Below are 23,863 nucleotides of genomic sequence, written 5' to 3'. Positions count from 1 at the left end.
AGAATAAGACCCTCAATATTGGAAAGCAGCATAATGCACTTTCACCACCCTGTGAAGTTCAGAATTTATTTCATCTGTAGCCTAACAAACTGCATGCTTTCCCGAGTTGTAGTGGGAGGACCCCACACACCATATCATCGCGTGACTCCAAATGTACTTCTAATGGTTATTGTATAGATATTAGCGCATAAAAGGCACTTCCACTGCCATTTCTTGCATAATTAATTTTACTAACACAAAAAGAACCCACCTTGTCTAGTGTATTTTGTTATGTCGACATTTGGAAAGTTTACCAACACATTTGCTGTTTCCATCAGGCCTGTCCTGATATTTTTATCCAATGTACTTTACTCACATGAAAAAGTTTGATGGAAATCTGGTTTATGACCTGCTTTTGAAATTGAATGAGATTAATCTGAATCCTCTGTCAATTTGACTGGCTGTTGACAAATTCCAGTGAAAGCAGACAGTTGGTTCCAAAATTGTTATTTCAATTTTTTTCTTCTTCAAAATGATCCCAAACATTTATGCATTCAAATTACTTTATGGTTTCCACTCTGGGATCTATTTCAAAATGTAGTTGGTGGCGTGAATTCACTTGCTCGAGCTGAGCAAGCATTTCAATGTGTGAAGTGTTGTAGAAAAAACAAATTTTTCATAACTTTATTAAGTTAGTCCTTTGAAATTGGCAGAAAAAAAACAAGACTACAAAACATTTTAAAATAATAATTATTTTACACCTCCCACGGTAACATTGTCATTCTCATAACCAGTCGTTAGCCCATACATGAGCAAGAATGCTTTCACGGTCAAAAAGACTGCCAAAATGTTTGGTCCCTCCTACAATGAAGAACAAGCCTCTGTACCAAAGCATTCCATTATAATTAAATTCACTCTGCTTTATAGCAAAAATACATCAAAGCTAAGAATGGCACAGTCACAGAGCAAATAAAATATTAAGAGCTACCATTTCAATGAGTCACAACTGCGTGGCTTCTTAGAACAATTGAAGAAATTATGGTTAATTCAGTACATTCTGTAAAAAGTCTCTTATAATTTGATTTTTACAATTCATAAAAAATACAGAGAAGAAAAATAATGCGAAACGGTCTGACGACAGTCCACTGTCCTGCAGAGGCTGTGGAACTTTCTAATCTCGAGTTGAGTCACTTACTTGCTTCCTAAAACCCGGGCAAAAGTTAGTTTGACACGTTTTTCTCAAGTCTCTTCTTCATTCTGCGTGTATTTCTGTCTCGGGCCTCTGCAGGGCCAGTTCAGCTGGGATGAAGGCACCCTGGCCCAAGGCAGTGGAGTACGCTCTGTTGCTGTGGCTACCTGTGAAGCCAGGGTTGGTGGGGAAAGAGCCAGAGGAGCCCCCATGGGGGTTTGGCATGAGGGCCTGTGGCTGAGGTACTGCTGCTGGGTGGTAGTCATCCATGTTGTCGTAGTGGGACTGCACCGTCATGGTGCTGTGTCTCTGCTGCCCACCGTGGGGCTGGTATGAGTATTCTCTGTCTGGTTCGGGCATGGTGGCTTGGCTGTAGTGCTGCTGCTGCTCTCGGACGCTTTGCGACCGCTCAGGCTTGGGAGGGGCCTGCGCTTTGACGGGGGCCGACTGTTGTTGCTGGTCGTCTTTTTCCTGGTAACCACCGGGGGTTTTGGCCATGTTTGGATGCCGGTCTGGATCGGGCCATTCGTAGCGGGGTTGGAAGCTCCGAGCTCCGTCCGCTGGGTTGTGTCGGCTGGGGTCCTGCTGATGAGACTGGTTGCGGGGTGGGTGTTGGGCTTGGTGCGAGTGGGAGGCCTGGCAGGTCCTGGATCTGCTTTGTTTGTCCCCAGTGTCGGTCCCCTGACAGTGCTTCTCTGTCTCCATGTACATGAGGACGTCGGGGTCTGACGCTCGGGGAGCGTGCTGGAAGCCTAGCGGTACGCCGTAGGCTTTGCTGGGGTCTGACTTACTGCGCAGGTGTAGGGTTTCGTACCCCCCCAAGTCACCAGGCATGAACAGGCCTACGTTGTCATACTGAGACATGACGGGACCCCTGACCTTCTGCCTGGCCCGGCTCTCCCTGCGGCTGGAGTGCATCTGGAGCCTTCCCGACTCCTCGGGGTCCCAAGCAAAGTAGAAGGCGGTTCCCTTGGAGCTGTGGCACGGGGGTATGTCTCTGCTGAACAAGCTTTGCTCCTTCCCTGGAGGAAGGACGGGGCGGGACAGGTAGTGGTAGCCGCCCGCCTTGCCCCCCGACCGGCTGAGGGTGGGCCCCAGGTCCCGGCTGCTGAACGAGTGGAAGTGCCGCATCCGGATGGTCCCGTAGGGGTCCACGTCGTAGTAAGGGGCGTCCAGCGGGTTGGCGCTAGGCGAATAGGGGCCGTAACGGTACTGCACCCGGCCGTTCTCAAAGTAAGGCTGGAGCTGGGTGACGTGGTAGTCGGCCTGCAAGGACTGTTGCGGCAGCTGCTGCTGCTGATAGGCCTTGCACTGGTAGACGGGCCGCTGGTAGTACAAGAGCTCGTCGTCTGGAGGCACCTCGGTCCGCTGGATGGGCACCGAACGGATGGTTGAGGGCACATGTAGCGAGTGCACTCTGCGGATGGTGGGGTAGACCGGGGCTCCCTCCATGGGGCCATAGACCTGGCTGCGGTGTCCCAGGCCGGGGGAGATGTACTCGCCACTCCTGGGGGCCCCGCGGTGCTTCATGGACTGGTGGTAGGACCTGGAGTGAGCCAGGGTGTTGTAGCGGTGGTCCGTGCGGGCACTGTAAGGTATCTGAGGCTCCGACTTGGAGACGTAGGAGAGGTGTGGGGGAACACTGTCTGGCCGGTAGTGGTATGAAGGTTGCCCCACGGGAATGGCCCGTTGGTGGTAGTAGGCCTCCCCAGGAGGCTCCAGTAAGGCGGCCTCTCCCTTGGTGTGGTAGAGGTAGGCTGACTGGTGGGTGGAAGACTTTAGCGGGGGAGGGGGAGGACGGGTGAGGGCCTCTTCAGGCGTGGAGGCTTCTGCCAGGATGTTGTGGAAGATGGTAGGGTTGGCGGCCTCTGTGTGGCTGAGGACGGTGGTTGCCAGTTTGCTCTCAATAGAGCGGACGGGAGGCGTTGGCCCATGGGCATGATGGCGGGTCGCAGGCTCCATGCGGGGCTGTACTGGCTTTATGGCCTCCCATGGTCTCTCCACCTGCTCGGCTGGGATGGGGGCCACTCTGGCGTTAGGCTGGGGATGGGGCTGTAACTGCGGCTGGGCCTGCGGGTGAGGATGGGACTGTATATGAGGCTGTGATTGAGGCAGAGGTTGAGGCTGCAGAACTGCCACTGGCTGCTCCGAGGGTTTCGGAAGAGTTGGCGACCAGACGCTATCATTTACATAGACCTGAAAATGAACCAAAAACAATTCCAGTTGGCTATATAGTTAATGTATCGAAGATATGCTGCAAATATGACACATTATAGTCAATTTACCTCAGGAGCAGGCTGTGGCAGGACACCTGTCTCCTTGCTGCTGGGAGTGGTGGTGGAGGATCCAGTGCTGCTGACCGCTACCTGGCCCATAGCGGGCTGCTGCCTCTTTGGACTCTTCCGAGTGGGGGACACATGGGCAGGAGGGCTGGAGGGAGTGGTGAGACACTGGTGGTGGGGGGATGCTGGTGGGGTGAAATCTATATCCTGGCTGGCTCCGGGAGGAGTGGAGGGGGACTTAGCACTGGCAGACGTACTGATGGACTGATGGCTGGCTGACTGGCTTGGCTGTTTGTCAGTAGGGGTGGTGGGAGGGAGAGAGGAGGAAGGGGCGATGTTTGGGGTGGTTGGGCTTAGGGTTGGGTTTTGGGCTGCTCCTGCTCTGGGTCCCTCCTTGAGGGCAGTCTGGGGGCACAGGGCTGGGGGAGGGGTCCAGTCCAGGGAGTGTGAGGGCTCCATGGGCCTGATGGGGGACTGGGACTGGGAGGACCCCTGGGTCAGGATGGAGGCCTGTTGGGTGGACTCTGCCAGAACCAGCATGCAGGCGGAGTTCTTCTGAGGGGGCAAGGGAGGAAGGAGGGACACGGAGGAGCTGCTGAGAGGGCCGGGGGAGGCCTTTGGAGACTCCATACTAGCTACGGCTCCTGGGATGGGGACAAAAACAGAAGGGAACTGCAGTGTGAGGAGAGAGAAGAGAAAGCACGCTCGAGGGAAAAAAAGAAAAAGGCAGGCTTGGTCTTCAAGAGTAGGAGAGAGGGGGAAGAGTTAAGCATGGCACTCGGGCTACATCATGTGGAAAGATTTCTCTGAGCTGAAATCCATGCAAGGTGTTAAAGGCATGAGGCGGGGAAACTAAACCTAGAAATGAAACAGGCATCATCAATCAAAGCATAATCAAACATAGGCCTTATACTCTAAAAAGAAACAAGACAATCATATTTAGAGGGACAGTTCACCTAAATTACATATTGGTTTCCTTACCCTGTAAGCAGTCTTTAGACAAGACCTACTTGTCCATAGTTTCCTTACAGGGTAAGGAAACTAATATATAATTTTATAATTTGGGTGAACTATACAGTGGGGAAAAAAAGTTTTTAGTCAGCCACCAATTGTGCAAGTTCTTCTTCCACTTAATAAGATGAGAGAGGCCTGTAATTTTCATCATAGGTACACGTCAACTATGACAGACAAAATGAGAAAAAAAAAATCCAGAAAATCCCATTGTAGGATGTTTAATGAATTTATTTGCAAATTATGGTGGAAAATAAGTATTTGGTCAATAACAAAAGTTTCTCAATACTTTGTTATATACCCTTTGTTGGCAATGACACAGGTCAAACGTTTTCTGTAAGTCTTCACAAGGTTTTCACACACTGTTGCTGGTATTTTGGTGCACAAAATCAAATACTAAGGAAGTCTCGAGGTTTTGCTCGCCTGAGGTAGAGTATCTTATGATAAGCTGTAGACCACACTATTTACCAAGAGAGTTTTCATCTATATTTTTCATAGCTGTCTATTTACCACCACAAACCAATGCTGGCATTAAGATTGCACTGAATGAGTTGTACAAGGCCATTAATCAACAGGAAAACGCTCATCCAGATGCAGCGCTCCTAGTAGCCGGGGACTTTAATGCAGGGAAACTTAAATCCGTTCTACCTCATTTCTACCAGCATGTTAAATGTGCAACCAGAGGGGAAAAAACTCTAGACCACCTTTACTCCACACACAGAGACGCATACAAAGCTCTCCCTCGCCCTCCATTTGGCAAATCTGACCATAACTCTATCCTCCTGATTCCTGCTTATAAGCAAAAACTGAAGCAGGAAGCACCAGTGATTCGGCTAATAAAAAAGTGGTCAGATGACGCAGATGCTAAGCTACAGGACTGTTTTGCTAGCACAGACTGGAACATGTTCCGGGATTCTTCAGACAGCATTGAGGAGTACACCACATCAGTCACTGGCTTCATCAATAAGTGCATCGATGATGTCGTCCCCACAGTGACCGTACGTACATACCCCAACCAGAAGCCATGGATTACAGGAAACATCCGCACTGAGCTAAAGGGTAGAGCTGCCGCTTTCAAGGAACGGGACTCTAACCCGGACGCTTATAAGAAATCCCGCTATGACCTCCGACGAACCATCAAACAGGCAAAGAGTCAATACAGGTCTAAGATTGAATCATACTACACTGGCTCTGACGCTCGTCGGATGTGGCAGGGCTTGAAAACTATTACAGACTACAAAGGGAAGCACAGCCGCGAGCTGCCCAGTGACACAAGCCTACCAGACGAGCTAAACCACTTCTATGCTCGCTTCGAGGCAAGCAACACTGAAGCATGCATGAGAGCACCAGCTGTTCCGGACGACTATGTGATCACGCTCTCCGTAGCCGATGTGAGTAAGACTTTTAAGCAGGTCAACATTCACAAGGCCGCAGGGCCAGACGGATTACCAGGACGTGTACTCCGAGCATGTGCTGACCAACTGGCAAGTGTCTTCACTGACATTTTCAACATGTCCCTGACTGAGTCTGTAATACCAACATGTTTCAAGCAGACCACCATAGTCCCAGTGCCCAAGAACTCTAAGATAACCTGCCTAAATGACTACCGACCCGTAGCACTGACGTCTGTAGCCATGAAGTGCTTTGAAAGACTGGTCATGGCTCACATCAACAGCATAATCCCAGAAACCCTAGACCCACTCCAATTTGCATACCGCCCCAACAGATCCACAGATGATGCAATCTCTATCGCACTCCACACTGCCCTTTCCCACCTGGACAAGAGGAACACCTACGTGAGAATGCTATTCATTGACTACAGCTCAGCATTCAACACCATAGTGCCCTCTAAGCTCATCACTAAGCTAAGGATCCTGGGACTAAACACCTCCCTCTGCAACTGGATCCTGGACTTCCTGACGGGCCGCCCCCAGGTGGTAAGGGTAGGTAACAACACATCTGCCACACTGATCCTCAACACGGGGGCCCCCTCAGGGGTGCGTGCTCAGTCCCCTCCTGTACTCTCTGTTCACCCATGACTGCATGGCTAGGCACGACTCCAACACCATCATTAAGTTTGCCGACGACACAACAGTGGTAGGCCTGATCACCGACAACGATGAGACAGCCTATAGGGAGGAGGTCAGAGATCTGGCCGTGTGGTGCCAGGACAACAACCTCTCCCTCAACGTGACCAAGACAAAGGAGATGATTGTGGACTACAGGAAAAAAAGAGGACTGAGCACGCCCCCATTCTCATCGACGGGGCTGTAGTGGAACAGGTTGAGAGCTTCAAGTTCCTTGGTGTCCACATCACCAACGAACTATCATGGTCCAAACACACCAAGACAGTCGTGAAGAGGGCACGACAAAGCCTATTCCCCCTCAGGAGACTAAAAAGATTTGGCATGGGTCCTCAGATCCTCAAAAAATTCTACAGCTGCACCATCGAGAGCATCCTGACTGGTTGCATCACCGCCTGGTATGGCAACTGCTTGGCCTCTGACCGCAAGGCACTACAGAGGGTAGTGCGTACGGCCCAGTACATCACTGGGGCAAAGCTCCCTGCCATCCAGGACCTCTATACCAGGCGGTGTCAGAGGAAGGCCCTCAAAATTGTCAAAGACTCCAGCCACCCTAGTCATAGACTGTTCTCTCTGCTACCGCACGGCAAGCGGTACCGGAGTGCCAAGTCTAGGTCCAAAAGACTTCTCAACAGCTTCTACCCCCAAGCCATAAGACTCCTGAACAGCTAATCATGGCTACCCAGACTATTTGCACTGCCCCCCCCACCCCATCCTTTTTACGCTGCTGCTACTCTGTTAAGTATTTATGCATAGTCACTTTAACTCTACCCACATGTACATATTACCTCAACTACCTCAACTAGCCGGTGCCCCCGCACATTGACAATGCAACGGTACCCCCCTGTATATATAGCCTCCCTACTGTCACTTTATTTTACTGTATATATAGCCTCCCTACTGTCACTTTATTTTACTTCTGCTCTTTTTTTCTCAACACTTTTTTGTTGTTGTTTTATTCTTACTTTTTTGTTTAAAATAAATGCACTGTTGGTTAAGGGCTGTAAGTAAGCATTTCACTGTAATGTCTGCACCTGTTGTATTCGGCGCATGTGACCAATAAAATTTGATTTGATTTGATTTGATTTTGGCCCATTCCTCCATGCAGATCTCCTCTAGAGCAGTGATGTTTTGGGGCTGTCGCTGGGCAACACGGACTTTCAACTCCCTCCAAAGATTTTCTATGGGGTTGAGATCTGGAGACTGGCTAGGCCACTCCAGGACCTTGAAATGCTTCTTACGAAGCCACTCCTTTGTTGCCCGGGTGGTGTGTTTGGGATCATTGTCATGCTGAAAGACCCAGCCACGTTTCATCTTCAATGCCCTTGCTGATGGAAGGAGGTTTTCACTCAAAATCTCACGATACATGGCCCCATTCATTCTTTCCTTTACACGGATCAGTCGTCCTGGTCCCTTTGCAGAAAAACAGCCCCGAAGCATGATGTTTCCACCCCCATGCTTCACAGTAGGTATGGTGTTCTTTGGATGGAACTCAGCATTCTTTGTCCTCCAAACACGACGAGTTGAGTTTTTACCAAAAAGTTATATTTTGGTTTCATCTGACCATATGACATTCTCCCAATCCTCTTCTGGATCAAACAAATGCACTCTAGCAAACTTCAGACGGGCCTGGACATGTACTGGCTTAAGCAGGGGGACACGTCTGGCACTGCAGGATTTGAGTCCCTGGCGGCGTAGTGTGTTACTGATGGTAGGCTGTTACTTTGGTCCCAGCTCTCTGCAGGTCATTCACTAGGTCCCCCCGTGTGGTTCTGGGATTTTTGCTCACCGTTCTTGTGATCATTTTGACCCCACGGGGTGAGATCTTGCGTGGCGCCCCAGATCGAGGGAGATCATCAGTGGTCTTGTATGTCTTCCATTTCCTAATAATTGCTCCCACAGTTGATTTCTTCAAACCAAGCTGCTTACCAATTGCAGATTCAGTCTTCCCAGCCTGGTGCAGGTCTACAATTTTGTTTCTGGTGTCCTTTGACAGCTCTTTGGTCTTGGCCATAGTGGAGTTTGTAGTGTGACTGTTTGAGGTTGTGGACAGTTGTCTTTTATACTGATAACAAGTTCAAACAGGTGCCATTAATACAGGTAACGAGTGGAGGACAGAGGAGCCTCTTAAAGAAGAAGTTACAGGTCTGTGAGAGCCAGAAATCTTGCTTGTTTGTAGGTGACCAAATACTTATTTTCCACCATAATTTGCAAATAAATTCATTAAAAATCCTACAATGTGATTTTCTGGATTTTTTTTCTCAATTTGTCTGTCATAGTTGACGTGTACCTATGATGAAAATTACAGGCCTCTCTCATCTTTTTAAGTGGGAGAACTTGCACAATTGGTGGCTGACTAAATACTTTTTTTCCCCACTGTACCTTTAACATAATAAAGTGAAAACAACGCCAATGTAGCGGCTGTATGTATCACTGACCTGGCTGTTCCTGGCTACTGGTTGCTGAAGGTTGCTGGGCAGTGCTCTCCTCTCCTGTTGAGTCTTGGCTCTCAGTGTTGATATCAGTGTCGAAAGCAGAGGGCTTACAGTGCAGCTCCATCTGGAAGGCCTCACTCAGCGACGGCTCCCCTGTCCTCAGCAGCACTGAGCCCATTAACGGAGGAGAGTCCCTGGGAAGTCCCGAGGGAGGGGGGGAAGGCTGGGTAACACTGTGGCTTTCTGTAAGCTTACTGGGAAACTCCATGGCAAACGGCTCTGAAACGGCCAGAGGAGCCAAAATGGTTGCCTTCGACTTTATTGGGGACGCAGCCTGTAAGGGTTTGTCTGGGAAAGACATGGAGCAGGTCAGCTTCTTGCTCTCAGCTTTCTCTCTCGTGGCCGGGCTGAGGTCGGGTGACAGGAAGGGGATGGTGAACTTCCCCAGGAAGGAGGGTGAGACTGGTGCCGAGCCGCTGTCAACACCGCCTTGGCTCCTCTTCACGCTGGTGCTCTCACCCGCTGCACATGTGGCTACATCACTCAGCCCCAGGGGGAAGGAGAAAGAGCAGTCAGGCAGGCTGCACTGGAACGACATGGGGTCAAAGTCCAACGAGGCCATGCCGATGTCGGGTGGGCTAAGGTCCACGTCCTCGCCGGCCGAACGCGGGGGCGAAATGAGGACGGGCACGCAGATGGGCCCCTCGTCCCCGTTGCTGTCGCGTGTGGGGCCTCCGCTGTGGCCCTGGGTCAGGTTGTCGTAGGAGTTGCAGTGCTGCCGGGTGTGGCAGTCCAGCAGGTCCCCATTGAAGGAGGCCGAGAGGGCGTCGCTGCTGGAGCGGGGCCGCCGCGGACGGTACACCTTCGACTCTCCTATGGGGGTTGGGAAAATCATCAATTCAAAGACAAGTCACATTTTTAATTAGAGAAAACGATGTACTACTACATTACTACTTAGACCATAGCACAGACTGCCACTCAAGAATAGGCTCACTCAGCCATACAGAGGAGAGAAGTCAGAGAAGTCCCATGAAACATTACCTTCAACGTTGTGTAGCGAGGTGAGCGACTCCTCGCTTTTGGCCGATCGGAGCGTCCCAGTGTCCCCCCTGCCTCCTGAAACATGACAGACCGGCATTAGTTTACATACATTAGGACAAAATATACAGTGCCTTCAGAAAGTATTCAGACCCCTTGACTTTTTCCACATTTTGTTACGTTACAGCCTTATTCTAAAATGGATTAAATAAATAAAACATGCTCCGCAATCTACACTGCCGGTCAAAAGTTTTACAACCCCTACTCATTCAAGGGTTTTTCTATATTTTTTACTAGTTTCTACATTGTAGAATAATAGTGAAGACATCAAAACTATGAAATAACACATATGGAATCATCTAGTAACCAAAAAAGTGTTAAACAAATGAAAATATATTTGATATTTGATATTCTTCAAATAGCCACCCTTTGCCTTGATGACAGCTTTGCAAACTCTTGGCATTCTCTCAACCAGCTTCACCTGGAATGCTTTTCCAACAGTCTTGAAGGAGTTCCCACATATGCTGAGCACTTGTTGGCTGCTTTTCCTTCACTCTGCATTCCGACTCATCCCAAACCATCTCAATTTGGCTGAGGTTGGGGGATTGTGGAGTCCAGGTCATCTGATGCAGCACTCCATCACTCTCCTTGGTAAAATAGCCCTTACACCGCCTGGAGGTTTGTTGGGTCATTGTCCTGTTGAAAAACAAATGATAGTCCCACTAAGCCCAAACAAGATGGGATGGCGTGCTGCAGAATGCTGTGGTAGCCATGCTGGTAAAGTGTGCCTTGAATTCTAAATAAATCACAGACAGTGTCACCAGCAAAGCACCCCCACACCATAACACCTCCTCCTCCATGCTTTACAGTGGGAAATACACATGCGGAGGTCATCTGTTCACCCACACCGCGTCTCACAAAGACACAGCGGTTGGAACCAAAAATCTCCAATTTGGACTCCAGACCAAAGGACAGATTTCCACCGGTCTAATGTCCATTGCTCGTGTTTCTTGGCCCAAATAGTCTCTTGTTCTTATTGGTGTCCTTTAGTAGTGGTTTCTTTGCAGCAATTCGACCATGAAGGCCTGATTCACACAGTCTCCTCTGAACAGTTGATGTTGAGATGTGTCTGGTACTTGAACTCTGTGAAGCATTTATTTGGGCTGCAATTTCTGGGGCTGGTAACTAATGAACTTATCCTCAGCAGCAGAGGTAACTCTGGGTCTTCCATTCCTGTGGCGGTCCTCATGAGAGCCAGTTTCATCATAGCGCTTGATGGTTTTTGCGACTGCACTTGAAGAAACTTTCAAAGTTCTTGAACTGTTCCGTATTGACCAACCTTCATGTCTTAAAGTAATGATGGACTGTCGTTCCTCTTTGCTTATTTGAGCTGTTCTTGCCATAATATGGACTTGGTCTTTTACCAAATAAGGCTGTCTTCTGTATACCCCGCTACCTTCTCACAACACAACTGATTTGCTCAAACACATTAAGAAGGAAATAAATTCCACAAATTAACATTTAAGAAGGCACACCTGTTAATTGAAATGCAGAGAAGAATAGGAGAAACTCCCCAAATACAGGTGTGCCAAGCTTGTAGTGTCATAAAAAAAATACCCAAGAATAATCGATACTGTAATCGCGGGCAAAGGTGCTTCAACAAAGTACTGAGTAAAGGGTCTGAAAAACTGTTTTTGCTTTGTCATTATGGGGTATTGTGTGTAGATTGATGAGGAATAAAAACAATTTAATCAATTTTCGATTAAGGCTGTAACGTAACAAAATGTGGAAAAAGTCAAGGGGTCTGAATACTTTCCGAAGGCACCGTATATTCTACTTTAGTCTATTTGTGAGAAGGGCCAGAGAGAGTGATGGGTGGCGTTTGGGTGGAAAGAGGAAAGGGAATCTTACCTGCCATGGCCTTGAGTTCGTTGGGTTCGCGGTGCAGCTTGCGCTTGGACATGGACGAGGACTTGCCCAGGTTGAAGAAGGAGCGCCAGCTGCCCACCGGAGACTTTTTGGACTTGATGGGGGGCCTCTTTCTGTAGGGGGTGAATGGAGAGAAGGAAAAAGTAATTTGGGAAAACAAGTAGTCCTGTGTCCGTCCTTTTGTAATCGGTGCCTAAAGAACACGACTCATTTATATTTACAGTGAGGGAAAAAAGTATTTGATCCCCTGCTGATTTTGTACGTTTGCCCACTGACAAAGAAATTATCAGTCTGTAATTTTAATGGTAGGTTTATTTGAACAGTGAGAGACAGAATAACAACAAAAAAATCCAGAAAAACACATGTCAGAAATGTTATAAATTGATTTGCATTTTAATGAGGGAAATAAGTATTTGACCCCCTCTCAATCAGAAAGATTTCTGGCTCCCAGGTGTCTTTTATACAGGTAACAAGCTGAGATTAGGAGCACACTCTTAAAGGGAGTGCTCCTAATCTCAGTTTGTTACCTGTATAAAAGACACCCGTCCACAGAAGCAATCAATCAATCAGATTCCAAACTCTCCACCATGGCCAAGACCAAAGAGCTCTCCAAGGATGTCAGGGACAAGATTGTAGACCTACACAAGGCTGAAATGGGCTACAAGACCATCACCAAGCAGCTTGGTGAGAAGGTGACAACAGTTGGTGCGATTATTCGCAAATGGAAGAAACACAAAATAACTGTCAATCTCCCTCGGCCTGGGGCTCCATACAAGATCTCACCTTGTGGAGTTGCAATGATCATGAGAACGGTGAGGAATCAGCCCAGAACTACACGGGAGGATCTTGTCAATGATCTCAAGGCAGCTGGGACCATAGTCACCAAGAAAACAATTGGTAACACACTACGCTGTGAAGGACGCAAGGTCCCCCTGCTCAAGAAAGCACATATACAGGCCCGTCTGAAGTTTGCCAATGAACATCTAAACGATTCAGAGGAGAACTGGGTGAAAGTGTTGTGGTCAGATGAGACCAAAATGGAGCTCTTGGGCATCAACTCAACTCGCCGTGTTTGGAGGAGGAGGAATGCTGCCTATGACCCCAAGAACACCATCCCCACCGTCAAACATGGAGGTGGAAGCATTATGCTTTGGGGGTGTTTTTCTGCTAAGGGGACAGGACAACTTCACCGCATCAAAGGGACGATGGACGGGGCCATGTACCGTCAAATCTTGGGTGAGAACCTCCTTCCCTCAGCCAGGGCATTGAAAATGGGTCGTGGATGGGTATTCCAGCATGACAATGACCCAAAACACACAGCCAAGGCAACAAAGGAGTGGCTCAAGAAGAAGCACATTAAGGTCCTGGAGTGGCCTAGCCAGTCTCCAGACCTTAATCCCATAGAAAATCCGTGGAGGGAGCTGAAGGTTCGAGTTGCCAAACGTCAGCCTCGAAACCTTAATGACTTGGAGAAGATCTGCAAAGAGGAGTGGAACAAAATCCCTCCTGAGATGTGTGCAAACCTGGTGGCCAACTACAAGAAACGTCTAACCTCTGTGATTGCCAACAAGGGTTTTGCCACCAAGTACTAAGTCATGTTTTGCAGAAGTGTCAAATACTTATTTCCCTAATTAAAATGCAAATCAATTCATAACATTTTTGACATACATTTTTCTGGATTTTTTTGTTGTTATTCTGTCTCTCACTGTTGAAATAAACCTACCATTAAAATTATAGACTGATCATGTCTTTGTCAGTGGGCAAACGTACAAAATCAGCAGGGGATCAAATACTTTTTTCCCTCACTGTATGAAACAATATAACTATGTGTTCATGGTTTGACGGTACAACATTTCCATTTAAGTAGCGCGTCATTCATTTATGCTTCCTCCATTTCCATACTTCATAGACAAACATCGGCTGTTAGAAAGATACCAGGGCCTCAGGACGTTCATACCTCTCAGTAGGGAACTCGATGACAGTGTGGAACTTGCCCTGCAGGGCTGCCGGGCCCTCCCCCACTTCAATGTACTTGCTGTCGGCTGTGACGGGGGAGTTGATCTGGGCCTGGGTCCGGGCCTGGGCCTCCTCCAGGGTCAGCAGCTTGGTGGAGGGGGATGAAACCAGCAGGGACTTGGGCCGCGACAACGAGTTGTGTCCTAGGGGAGAAATGATCATCATGTACACTTTGTTTGTGGAAGAGACAAATGACTTGCATAAATGTTGTTGTTCTGAGTAAGCTACTTTTTCTGAATTAAAGGAAACTTTGGGTCAGGGGAGACTTGGGTCAGGTAGATTCTGCTTGCACACAATTTGCTTGTGCATGACAAATGACATGACAAAGAAATGCCACTGGCAATAATTAGAATCAAGAACAATCCTGTATAAGAAAGAATCCGCCAGATTCAGTTGCACCATGGCACTGTGAGCATAGATTACCTCCCAACAGGTTGGCATGCGTACCTGCTCCCTCCCGTATGAGTGAGCTGAGCTTGGGGCTGAAGAGGACGTCTACATGGTTCAGTATGAACTCCACCACCACCGACTGGATGCGGACCTCCATGAAGGCTGCTGTGCCGCTGAAGCAGGCCGACTCTATCTGCTTGGACCTGGGGAGACCGGTAGGGAAACAACATGGGGGATCAGCCATTGGGAAAGTCAACCAAATTCAAATGGTTTTCAACAACGACTCATGCTTCAACAAAAAGGCAGAAGGGATGTTTTCTTGTGGCTTAAATTCAGTCATAACATAGCCATTTTCGGTACAAGACTATAGTTGCAACTATCGTTACTCAGAGCAACTTCATGTACTCAATCTATCGATTATACTGGTGAGATATGAACAATAACATTTAACAAGATAGTAACAAAGTTGTCTGACCTCAGTAGGTTGGGGGCCCAGACGATGGCCAGGTTCTTGCTGTGCATGTTGGTAATGTAACTGAAGGTGGCCAGATGGGACAGGTGCCTCATGAGGAACTCCAGAGTCCTGGGAACAGGATGGGGGATGAAACACACAACTCATTTACACCAGTTCTACTTCATAGAGCCTCATTAGCTTCAGTAGTATTGCGCTAGTGTTATAAAAGCAGTGTATATCTGAACCAGGTGAGGTGTTCTTTGACTACTTCTAAAGATGTATAACTTTTGACCTAATTGTATAAGATCATACCATTCTAAAACTGTATGAGTGTAATACAATAACCATCCATTATGTTTTTATAACATAATATACAATATGTATGACACCCTTCCGATGCAAAGAATATATATTGACATCCTGTTATGGAGACAGTACTGTGTGTTGTATCCTGTGAGTTCCTGCAGGGGGCAGCGTGGCTCTGCTCTAACCTGTAATGCGGCGGCGGCAGCTGCTGGATGACATCATGTATTTTGATGAGCCGCTCCTCATCTGTAGCTGCGGAGACTGCCTCCTGTGGAACGGAGAGGAATGAGGAAGACGGAGGGGAGGATGGAGGGAGAGGGAAGAGAGTGGTACGGGTCAGTGCCTCTGCGTTCGGAAGTGCTTACTGCCCGACACCTCCACGCAGTTATTCGGCCAGGGGCGGTGCAGAGAGGAGGCACTTGCACAAAGCTTGGCTGAGCCAAAGGGACATAACACTGCCTCCTCCACCCTTTCCTTCCCCTCTCTTCCATAGCAACTAGCAAACATTTACATCCAGACTATTTTGTTTGGTGAAGGTTTTTATTTCAAGTCGGAGAGAGTGTGGTTTGTCTTATTTGTAAAACTTGTTTAAAGTGGATGCCATGTGCTTAGGTTTTGGAATGGGGTTTCCAAGATGAGTCCTCCAAAAGTGTAGTGTTTGGTGAATTGAGAATGAGATCACTGAAGGCCTATGACAACCTTGATATTTTGATTGGGGGGGGGGAATTATATTAGACCATCCTCATAAATACAGTACTTATTACCCTTTAGATGAGTGACACTTGAACCTGGAAAGGGTCTTGAACTTACCCCACAGAGATAGAAAAATGTACACTGAACAAAAATAAACACAACATGTAAAGTGTTGGTCCCATGTTTCATGAGCTGAAATAAAATATCCCAGAACTGTTCCATACGCACAGAAATATTATTTCTCTAAAATGTTGTGCACTAATTTGTTTACATCCCTGTTAGTGAGCATTTATCCTTTGCCAAGACAATCCATCCACCTGACAGGTGTGGCATATCAAGAAGCTGATTAAACAGCATGATCATAACACAGTTGCACCTTGTGCTGGAGACAATAAAAGGACACTAAAATGTTCAATTTTTTCTCCCCAATTTCTTGTCTCATCGCTGCAACTCCCCAACGGGCTCGGGAGGCGAAGGTCGAGTCATGCGTCCTCCAAAACATGACTCACCAAACCGCTCTTCTTAACACCTGCCCGTTTAACCCGGATGCCAGCCACACCAATGTGTCGGAGGAAACACCGTTCAACTGACAACCGAGGTCAGCCTGCAGGCGCCTGGCCCGGCACAAGGAGTCGCTAGAGCGTGATGAGCCAAGTAAAGCCCCCTCAGCCAAACCCTCCCCTAACCCGGACGACGCTGGGCCAATTGTACGCCGCCCTATTGGACTCCCGATCATGGCCGGTTGTGACACAGCCCGGGAACGAACCCGGGTCTGTAGTGACGCCTCTATCACTGCGATGCAGTGCCTTAGACTATTGTGCCACTCGGGAGGCCCCAGATGTCTCAAGATTTGAAGGAGCGTGCAATTGGCATGCTGACTACAGTAAGGTCCACCAGAGAATTTAATGTTAATTTCTCTACCATAAGCCGCCTCCAATGTCATTTTAGAGAATTTGGCAGTACGTCCAACCGGCCTCACAACCGCAGACCCAGGTGTATGGCGTTGTGTGGGTGAGCGGTTTGCTGATATCAACGTTGTGAACAGAGTGCACCATGGTGGCGGTGGGGTTAAGGCATGGGCATGTATAAGCTATGGACAACGAACACAATTGCATTTTATCAATGGCAATTTAAATGCACAGAAATACCGTGACGAGATCCTGAGGCCCATTGTCATGCTATTCATCTGCCGCCATCACTTCGTGTCAGCATGATAAACACAGCCCCATGTCGCAAGGATCTGTACACAATTCCTGGAAGCTGAAAATGTCCCAGTTCTTCCATGGCCTGCATACTCACCAGACATGTCACCCATTGAGTATGTTTGGGATGCTCTGGATTGGCGTGTACGACAGCGTGTTCCAGTTCCCGCCAATATCCAGCAACTTCGCGCAGCCATTGAAGAGGAGTGGGACAACATTCCACAGGCCCCAATCAACACCCTGATCAACTCTATGCGAAGGAGATGTGTCTTACTGCATGAGGCAAATGGTGGTCACACCAGATACTGACTGGTTTTCTGATCCACGCCCCTACCTTTTTTTTTAGGTATGCATATCTGTATTCCCAGTCATGTGAAATCCATAGATTAGGGCTTAATTCATTTATTTCAATTGACTGATTTCCTTATTTGAAATGTAACTCAGTAAAATCTTAGAAATTGTTGCATGTTGCGTTTATATTTTTGTTCAGTATATTTTGGACGTGGAAATTCAACGCCAGCTCGGGACAGTGCGAAACCTAATAAATACCATCCAGCAACATGTTAGTGTGAGAAAGCGTGATGTTTTTATTTTGGGTGGAGGAGACGTGCACTCAGGGAGGGTGCTGTGCCTACACTGTGCCAAGAGAAGGTCCTTACAGAGAATTTCTCGTAGAGCTGATAGGTGAGCAGGGGGTTGGGCAGTTCACGAAAGTAGAGCTTGCACAGGGAGCCTACACAGTGGATGTCCTGGATGTACACGTCTTTAGTCAGGTCGGGTATCTGCTCTGAGTCAAACTCATGCCTAGTGGAGGGAGGGAGGGAGAGAAAGAGACGGAGAGAGAGCGAGAGGGAAAGAGAATTGAGAGAGACATAAACCACGTTTCCATCCAGTTTTATGCATGTAAAGTCATGATATATATTTAAAAAATAATAATCAGGACAGCTGTGGTGGAAACAGGTAGTTTCGGTACAATTGTATAAATGCGACAGATAATTTATTCGTTCGACATGGTGTCAGTCCGACAATTGTTTTGTGTCAGTAAAATAAATAATGCGAGAAATGGCAGTGGAAACGTATTTAATACGCAAATATTGATATAAGAACCATCATATCGAAGTAAACACGATGATTATGGTGTGTGGTTCTCCCACTACGACTCGGGAAACCATACAGTTTACTAGGCTACAGATTAAATGAGTTATGATTAACTTCACAGGGTGGTGAACGGTAATGAGCTTTTTGCTCCTTTCCAACAAATATCGAGGGTCTTATTCTGGTGACATGATGATCGATGCTTGACTGCCATTTCACAAATATTCTCGCTCTTATCCATAATAACCTCATGTAGACTAGCCTACCCGCATCTGCGAGCTGTTGGCACATGCCAAGACCAGATGGGCACATTTCCTATTTAACGCAACAGATTTTGTGGCAACCAGGAAATGGCGGAGCGATTTCTGCATAGTGCATCTTTAACAATTGGAAATTTCAATTTTCAGGCTGTTCCTTAATCTCAATCCTGACCTGAGTTGAACCATGTAAATACTTATTGCAGGGTAAGGGTTATACTTATTGCAGGAGGGGAAAAAAGAAAAGAAAGCCCCATAAATACACACAAAAAAAGAACATCACGCTTGGCTTCGAGACGCCAAACATTCCATCCTCTTCACAGTCCAAAATGTTATAATTACAGGGTGCGCTGACATCGGGGTTCTCGGTTGGCAGAGTGAAAACGAACAGTGCAAAAATGTGAAGGGAAGAGAACAGTTAGGGCTCATCTTTTGCTACAAGTTATGGCCAGTCAATCGGTTGACGAGGGATGTCCACACGCACGCACGCACCCACACACGTTGTTGTCGAGGGATGCCCACAGTGCCGACACACAAAGGTAAATCCACATATAGCATGCTAAGGAAAATATGATGGGATTTTTTTGTTTACAGTGCCAGTAATCTTTGATGGAATTTTTATGTGATGTATGGCATACGTGGATTATCTTTGGGAGTTAGGTACCACCCCTTACTTCATGTGACGAGAGTTGTATTCATTTGAACATTAACTGATATTGATTGAGTACAATGGCACCTGGTAGTCAAGGTCCATGTTGTTATAACACCTTTGTTTTCTCTCAGCACCGAGGGCTGAACAAATTCTCAGAAGTTGGTGGCGGGTGTACACTTGAGATTACTTATATGAACGCCCTATGAGGCAGACCCATGTTTAACGGATAGCGCTGCCAAGTCTGTGTGTGTGTGTGAGAGAGACAGAGGGTGTGTGTGTTTTACCGTAGTTTCTGGATGTTGGAGGCGATTCCAGAGAGGCGGTACATGCCGTCCACCACGCCATGCTTCTCAATAAACTCTGTGCAGCTCTTGAGTACCTGGGGAACTGGAGCAGCAAGCACCTCAATGTCAGAGAATGTGAGAGCGAGAGGGTGAGAGACAGAAAGACACCTTTAAAGGGCATCTCTAATTCAATCAATAGATGTGCACGGGAACCCTGCAATAGATGTGCACCCTTTAATAATGTATAGACGTTTCCTTTCTAAAGAGCGTGTGCACATATTCTAACTCAATGGAACACCAGCTACAAGGGGTTGTGCATTTAGAGATTATTTTATGTTCTCTGATAAAGAAAAACACTAACTTCTGTTGATCAAAAGCAACGTCTCGTGAAGCATCTCTTCAAGTTGATCACAGGTACCGAGAATACAATGCAAAGAAGATCAAATGCATTCCTTTTCAAAAGGCAATGTGAAGGAATTTGAAAGTTGAAGTTGGCAAAGCTTTGAGCTGTCCGAGACCAAGGCCTGTCAGGCTCACATCAGACCGACCCTTGATTCAACAACGGTCCTTACTTCCTTCCCTATCTCTGCAGCATAGCAAATCAATATCCTACCACCACTGGCTGTTTGTTAAAAAACACCTGCCGTTTCACCTTTGTTACTTCCTCTGGCCAGTGGTCAGCACAGAGCAGAGAGAGCAGTAGACTCAGTGGCTATCTGGAAAAGATCATCAGATAACAAGTCATGGCCTGCTGCGAGGGCAGAGAGAGAGGGCGAGAGAGAGAAGAGAGGATGAGAAAGGGAGAGGGAGACAGAAAGAGAGAGAAAGAGGGGGGGATGAGAGAGAGACAGAGAGAAACACTACTTGGCCACTCTGTTATGATCCACACACACTCAGACAGCACTGGACAGAATCCAGAGCACTGGCTGGGGCTTTAATACACACAGCAAGAAGAGAGCCCGGTCAGTGGGCCCTAGTGTGTGCGTGTGTATTTGGTAGTTTGTTTGTCAATAAAGATCTAAATGTGTATGTGAGTCTCTTTGTACTGTCTGTGTGTGTGCATGCACCTGTGTTTACAGGGGGGCTCCCTCGCCACCCCCACCTGACACAAGTTATTTTGTACATTGACAGAGAATGATAACCTCTTGGAAGCAGCTGTTCCACCAAATTCCACATAACATGAAAGGCCGGGGGGGAACCTACAGGCTAAACTTCCCACAGTCTGTTCAAAACACTCCATTTGGAGGTGAAAGTGGATCAACAATACCATCCTGATACTATATGGGTTCGGCAATTAGGATTCTGTCTTTTAAGGTGTTGTCTTTATTGATGTCTGTCGTCTCTTAACTTGTTTGGCTTGTGTGAAGAAAAATGTTTTAATATATGCGCTTTCACCAATTCATTGTCATGTATGACGATAGTCAACGATTGAGGAGTTACCTTAAGCACATACAGATCTACACGAGGGCGAAGCTTGCTTATGACATCTTAGTTCTATTACAAATCAAATGTTATTGGTCACATACGTGTTTAGCAGATGTTATTGAGGGAGTAGCGAAATGCTTGTGTTTCTAGGTCCGACAGTGCAGTACATCTAACAAGTAATATCACAACATATACCCAATACACCCAAATCTAAGTAAAGCAACGGAATTAAGAATATACAATACCAGACAAAAGTTTGGACACACCTACTCATTCAAGGGGTTTTCTTTATTTTTACTATTTTCAACATTGTAGAATAACACTGAAGACATCAAAACTATGAAATAACACATATGGAATTATGTAGTAACCAAAAAAAGTGTTAAACCAAACAAAATATATTTTATATTTGAGATTCTTCAAATAGCCACCATTTGCCTTGACAGCTTTGCACACTCTTGGCATTCTCTCAACCAGCTTCATGAGGAATGCTTTCCAACAGTCTTGAAGGAGTTCCAACATATGCTGAGCACTTGTTGGCTGCTTTTCCTTCACTCTGCAGTCCAACTCATCCCAAACCATCTCAAATGGGTTGAAGTCGGGTGATTGTGGAGGCCAGGTCATCTGATGCAGCACTCCATCACTCTCCTTCTTGGTAAAATGGCCCTTACACAGCCTGGAGGTGTGTTGGGTCATTGTCCTGTTGAAAAACAAATGATAGTCCCACTAAGCACAAACCAGATGGGATGGCGTATCGCTGCAGAATGCTGTGGTAGCCATGCTGGTTAAGTGTGCCTTGAATTCTAAATAAATCACAGACAGTGTCACCAGCAAAGCACCCCCACACCATAACACCACCTCCTCCATGCTTTACGGTGGGAAATACACAAGCGGAGATCATCCGTTCACCCACACCGCATCTCACAAAGACACAGCGGTTGGAACCATAAATCTCCAATTTGGACTCCAGACCAAAGGACACATTTCCACCAGTTTAATGTCCATTGCTCGTGTTTCTTGGCCCAAGCAAGTCTCTTGTTCTTATTGGTGTCCTTTAGTAGTGGTTTCTTTGCAGCATATAGACCATTAAGGCCTGATTCACACAGTCTCCTCTGAACAGTTGATGTTGAGATGTGTCTGTTACTTGAACTCTGTGAAGCATTTATTTGGGCTGCAATTTCTGAGGCTGGTAACTCTAATGAACTGGGGTAACTCTGGGTCTTCCATTCCTGTGGCGGTCCTCATGAGAGCCAGTTTCATCATAGCGGTTGATGTTTTTGCGACTGCACTTGAAGAAGCTTTCAAAGTTCTTGAAATGTTCCGGATTGACTGATCTTCATGTCTTAAAGTAATGGACTGTCATTTCGCTTTGCTTATTTGAGCTGTTCTTGCCATAATATGGACTTGGTCTTTTACCAAACAGGGCTATCTTCTGTATACCCCCCCTACCTTGTCACAACACAACTGATTGGCTGAAACGCATTAAGAAGGAAAGAAATTCCACAAATGAACTTTTAACAAGGCACACCTGTTAATTGAAATGCATTCCAGGTGACTACCTCATGAAGTTGGTTGAGAGAATGCCAAGAGTGTGCAAAGCTGTCATCAATAAAGAAAAACCCTTGAATGAGTAGGTGTGTCCAAACTTTTGACTGGTACTGTATAATTAAATATATGGACAAGCAATGTCAGAACGGCATAGACTAAGATACAGTAGAATAGAGTATATACATATGAGATGAATAATGCAAGATATGTAAACATTATTATTAAAGTGATTGGTGTTCCATTTATTACAGTGGCCTGTGATTTTTAATCTATGAATATAGGCAGCAACCTCTAATGTGCTAGTGAAGGCTATTTATTAGTCTGATTGCGGGCAGTGCAGTTGCCGTATCAGGCGGTGATACAGCCCAACAGGATGCTCTCAATTGTGTGTCTGTAAAAGTTGAGGGTTTTAGGTGCCAAGCCAAATTTCGCTGTTGCGCCAAATTTCGCTGTTGGACCATTTCAGTTTGTCAGTGATGTGTACGCCGAGGAACTTTAAGCTTTCCACCTTCTCCACTGTGGTCCCGTCGATGTGGATAGGGGGGTGCTCCTTCTGCTGTTTCCTGAAGTCCACGATCATCTCCTTTGTTTTGTTGACGTTGAGTGAGAGGTTATTTTCCTGGCACCACACTCCCAGAGCCCTCACCTCCTCCCTGTAGGCTGTCTCGTCATTGTTTGCAATCAAGCCTACTACTGTTGTGTCGTCTGCAAATGATTGAGTTGGAGGCGTGCTTGGCCACGCAGTCATGGGGGAACAGGGAGTACTGGAGGGGGCTGCTAGGCCTGCATTTATGTGACACCCAAACAAGATATTTGCCAGCTTGGTATCAAAGCTGTGCTGCTCAAACAGACAGACACTGAGGCTGATCCATAAAGTTAGGACAGATATCATCTCCGGAGCTGTGCAGTGATGTCATGTTATCTATTCCTGGTGTCATCCCCTATCACGTTGCTGTTGGGGAGCGCTGCTCTGCTCCAGTTTGAAAGGTGAAGTATGGTTGTGTCATTTGACATTTATCTCCATTCAGAAGGCTCTGACTGACTGTCTGTCATAAGAGTACTCTGTTAAGTCTCATCTCCCTTCTCACATGACAGATGTGTGCACACACAAACACTGCACGTGCACTAATAACGAGGACAACTCAAGGCATGTGATTTGCCGACAGGTTTCCAACAGTGAAGAAAGACAGTGTCTGACTCTCTTCATTCACAAAGACAGAGTGGCATCTAAAACCACTGCCATTCAAATATAAGCTGAATATGGGCTATATATTATACACAGCATAAGCCTAACATAAACCCATCAATTACAATCATTCCATTTCCTACACTGAACAAAAATATAAACGCAACATGCAAAAATTTCATTCAAGGAAAACAGTACATTGAAATAAATTCATTAGGCCCTAAATCTATAGATTTCACATGACTGGGAATACAGATATGCATCTGTTGGTCACAGATACCTTAGAAAAAGTGAGGGTTGTGTATCAGAAAACCAGTCAGTATCTGGTGTGACCACCATTTGCCTCATTCAGCGCGACATCTCCTTCACATAGAATTGATCAGTTTGTTGATTGTGGCCTGTGGAATG

At 46.8% G+C, this 23,863-nt stretch overlaps 1 protein-coding gene across 7 annotated transcripts in view; it reads right to left on the bottom strand.

Moving 5' to 3' along the window:
* Positions 1-649: 649 nt before the first annotated feature.
* The window catches only part of LOC121579324 (rho GTPase-activating protein 32-like), a 266,001-nt gene continuing 242,787 nt past the window's right edge, over positions 650-23,863 (bottom strand). For all 7 annotated transcript variants that reach the window (XM_045224241.1, XM_045224242.1, XM_045224245.1 and 4 more), the window contains 11 exons: positions 19,297-19,399; positions 17,668-17,812; positions 15,299-15,381; positions 14,829-14,936; positions 14,411-14,556; positions 13,905-14,106; positions 11,930-12,060; positions 10,022-10,096; positions 8,984-9,853; positions 3,454-4,094; positions 650-3,364 (listed from right to left, as the gene is read on the bottom strand). In XM_045224241.1, coding sequence (XP_045080176.1) covers positions 1,232-3,364; positions 3,454-4,094; positions 8,984-9,853; positions 10,022-10,096; positions 11,930-12,060; positions 13,905-14,106; positions 14,411-14,556; positions 14,829-14,936; positions 15,299-15,381; positions 17,668-17,812; positions 19,297-19,399 — 4,637 coding nt within the window. In that variant the 3' untranslated portion in view covers positions 650-1,231. The remainder of the gene's footprint in view (positions 3,365-3,453; positions 4,095-8,983; positions 9,854-10,021; positions 10,097-11,929; positions 12,061-13,904; positions 14,107-14,410; positions 14,557-14,828; positions 14,937-15,298; positions 15,382-17,667; positions 17,813-19,296; positions 19,400-23,863) is intronic.

The sequence above is a fragment of the Coregonus clupeaformis genome, chromosome 13 (assembly GCF_020615455.1).
Source record: "Coregonus clupeaformis isolate EN_2021a chromosome 13, ASM2061545v1, whole genome shotgun sequence".
Classification (NCBI taxonomy): Eukaryota; Metazoa; Chordata; class Actinopteri; order Salmoniformes; family Salmonidae; genus Coregonus; species Coregonus clupeaformis.
The sequence above is the reverse complement of the archived record's forward strand: the minus strand, read 5'-3'. Positions and strand labels throughout refer to the sequence as shown.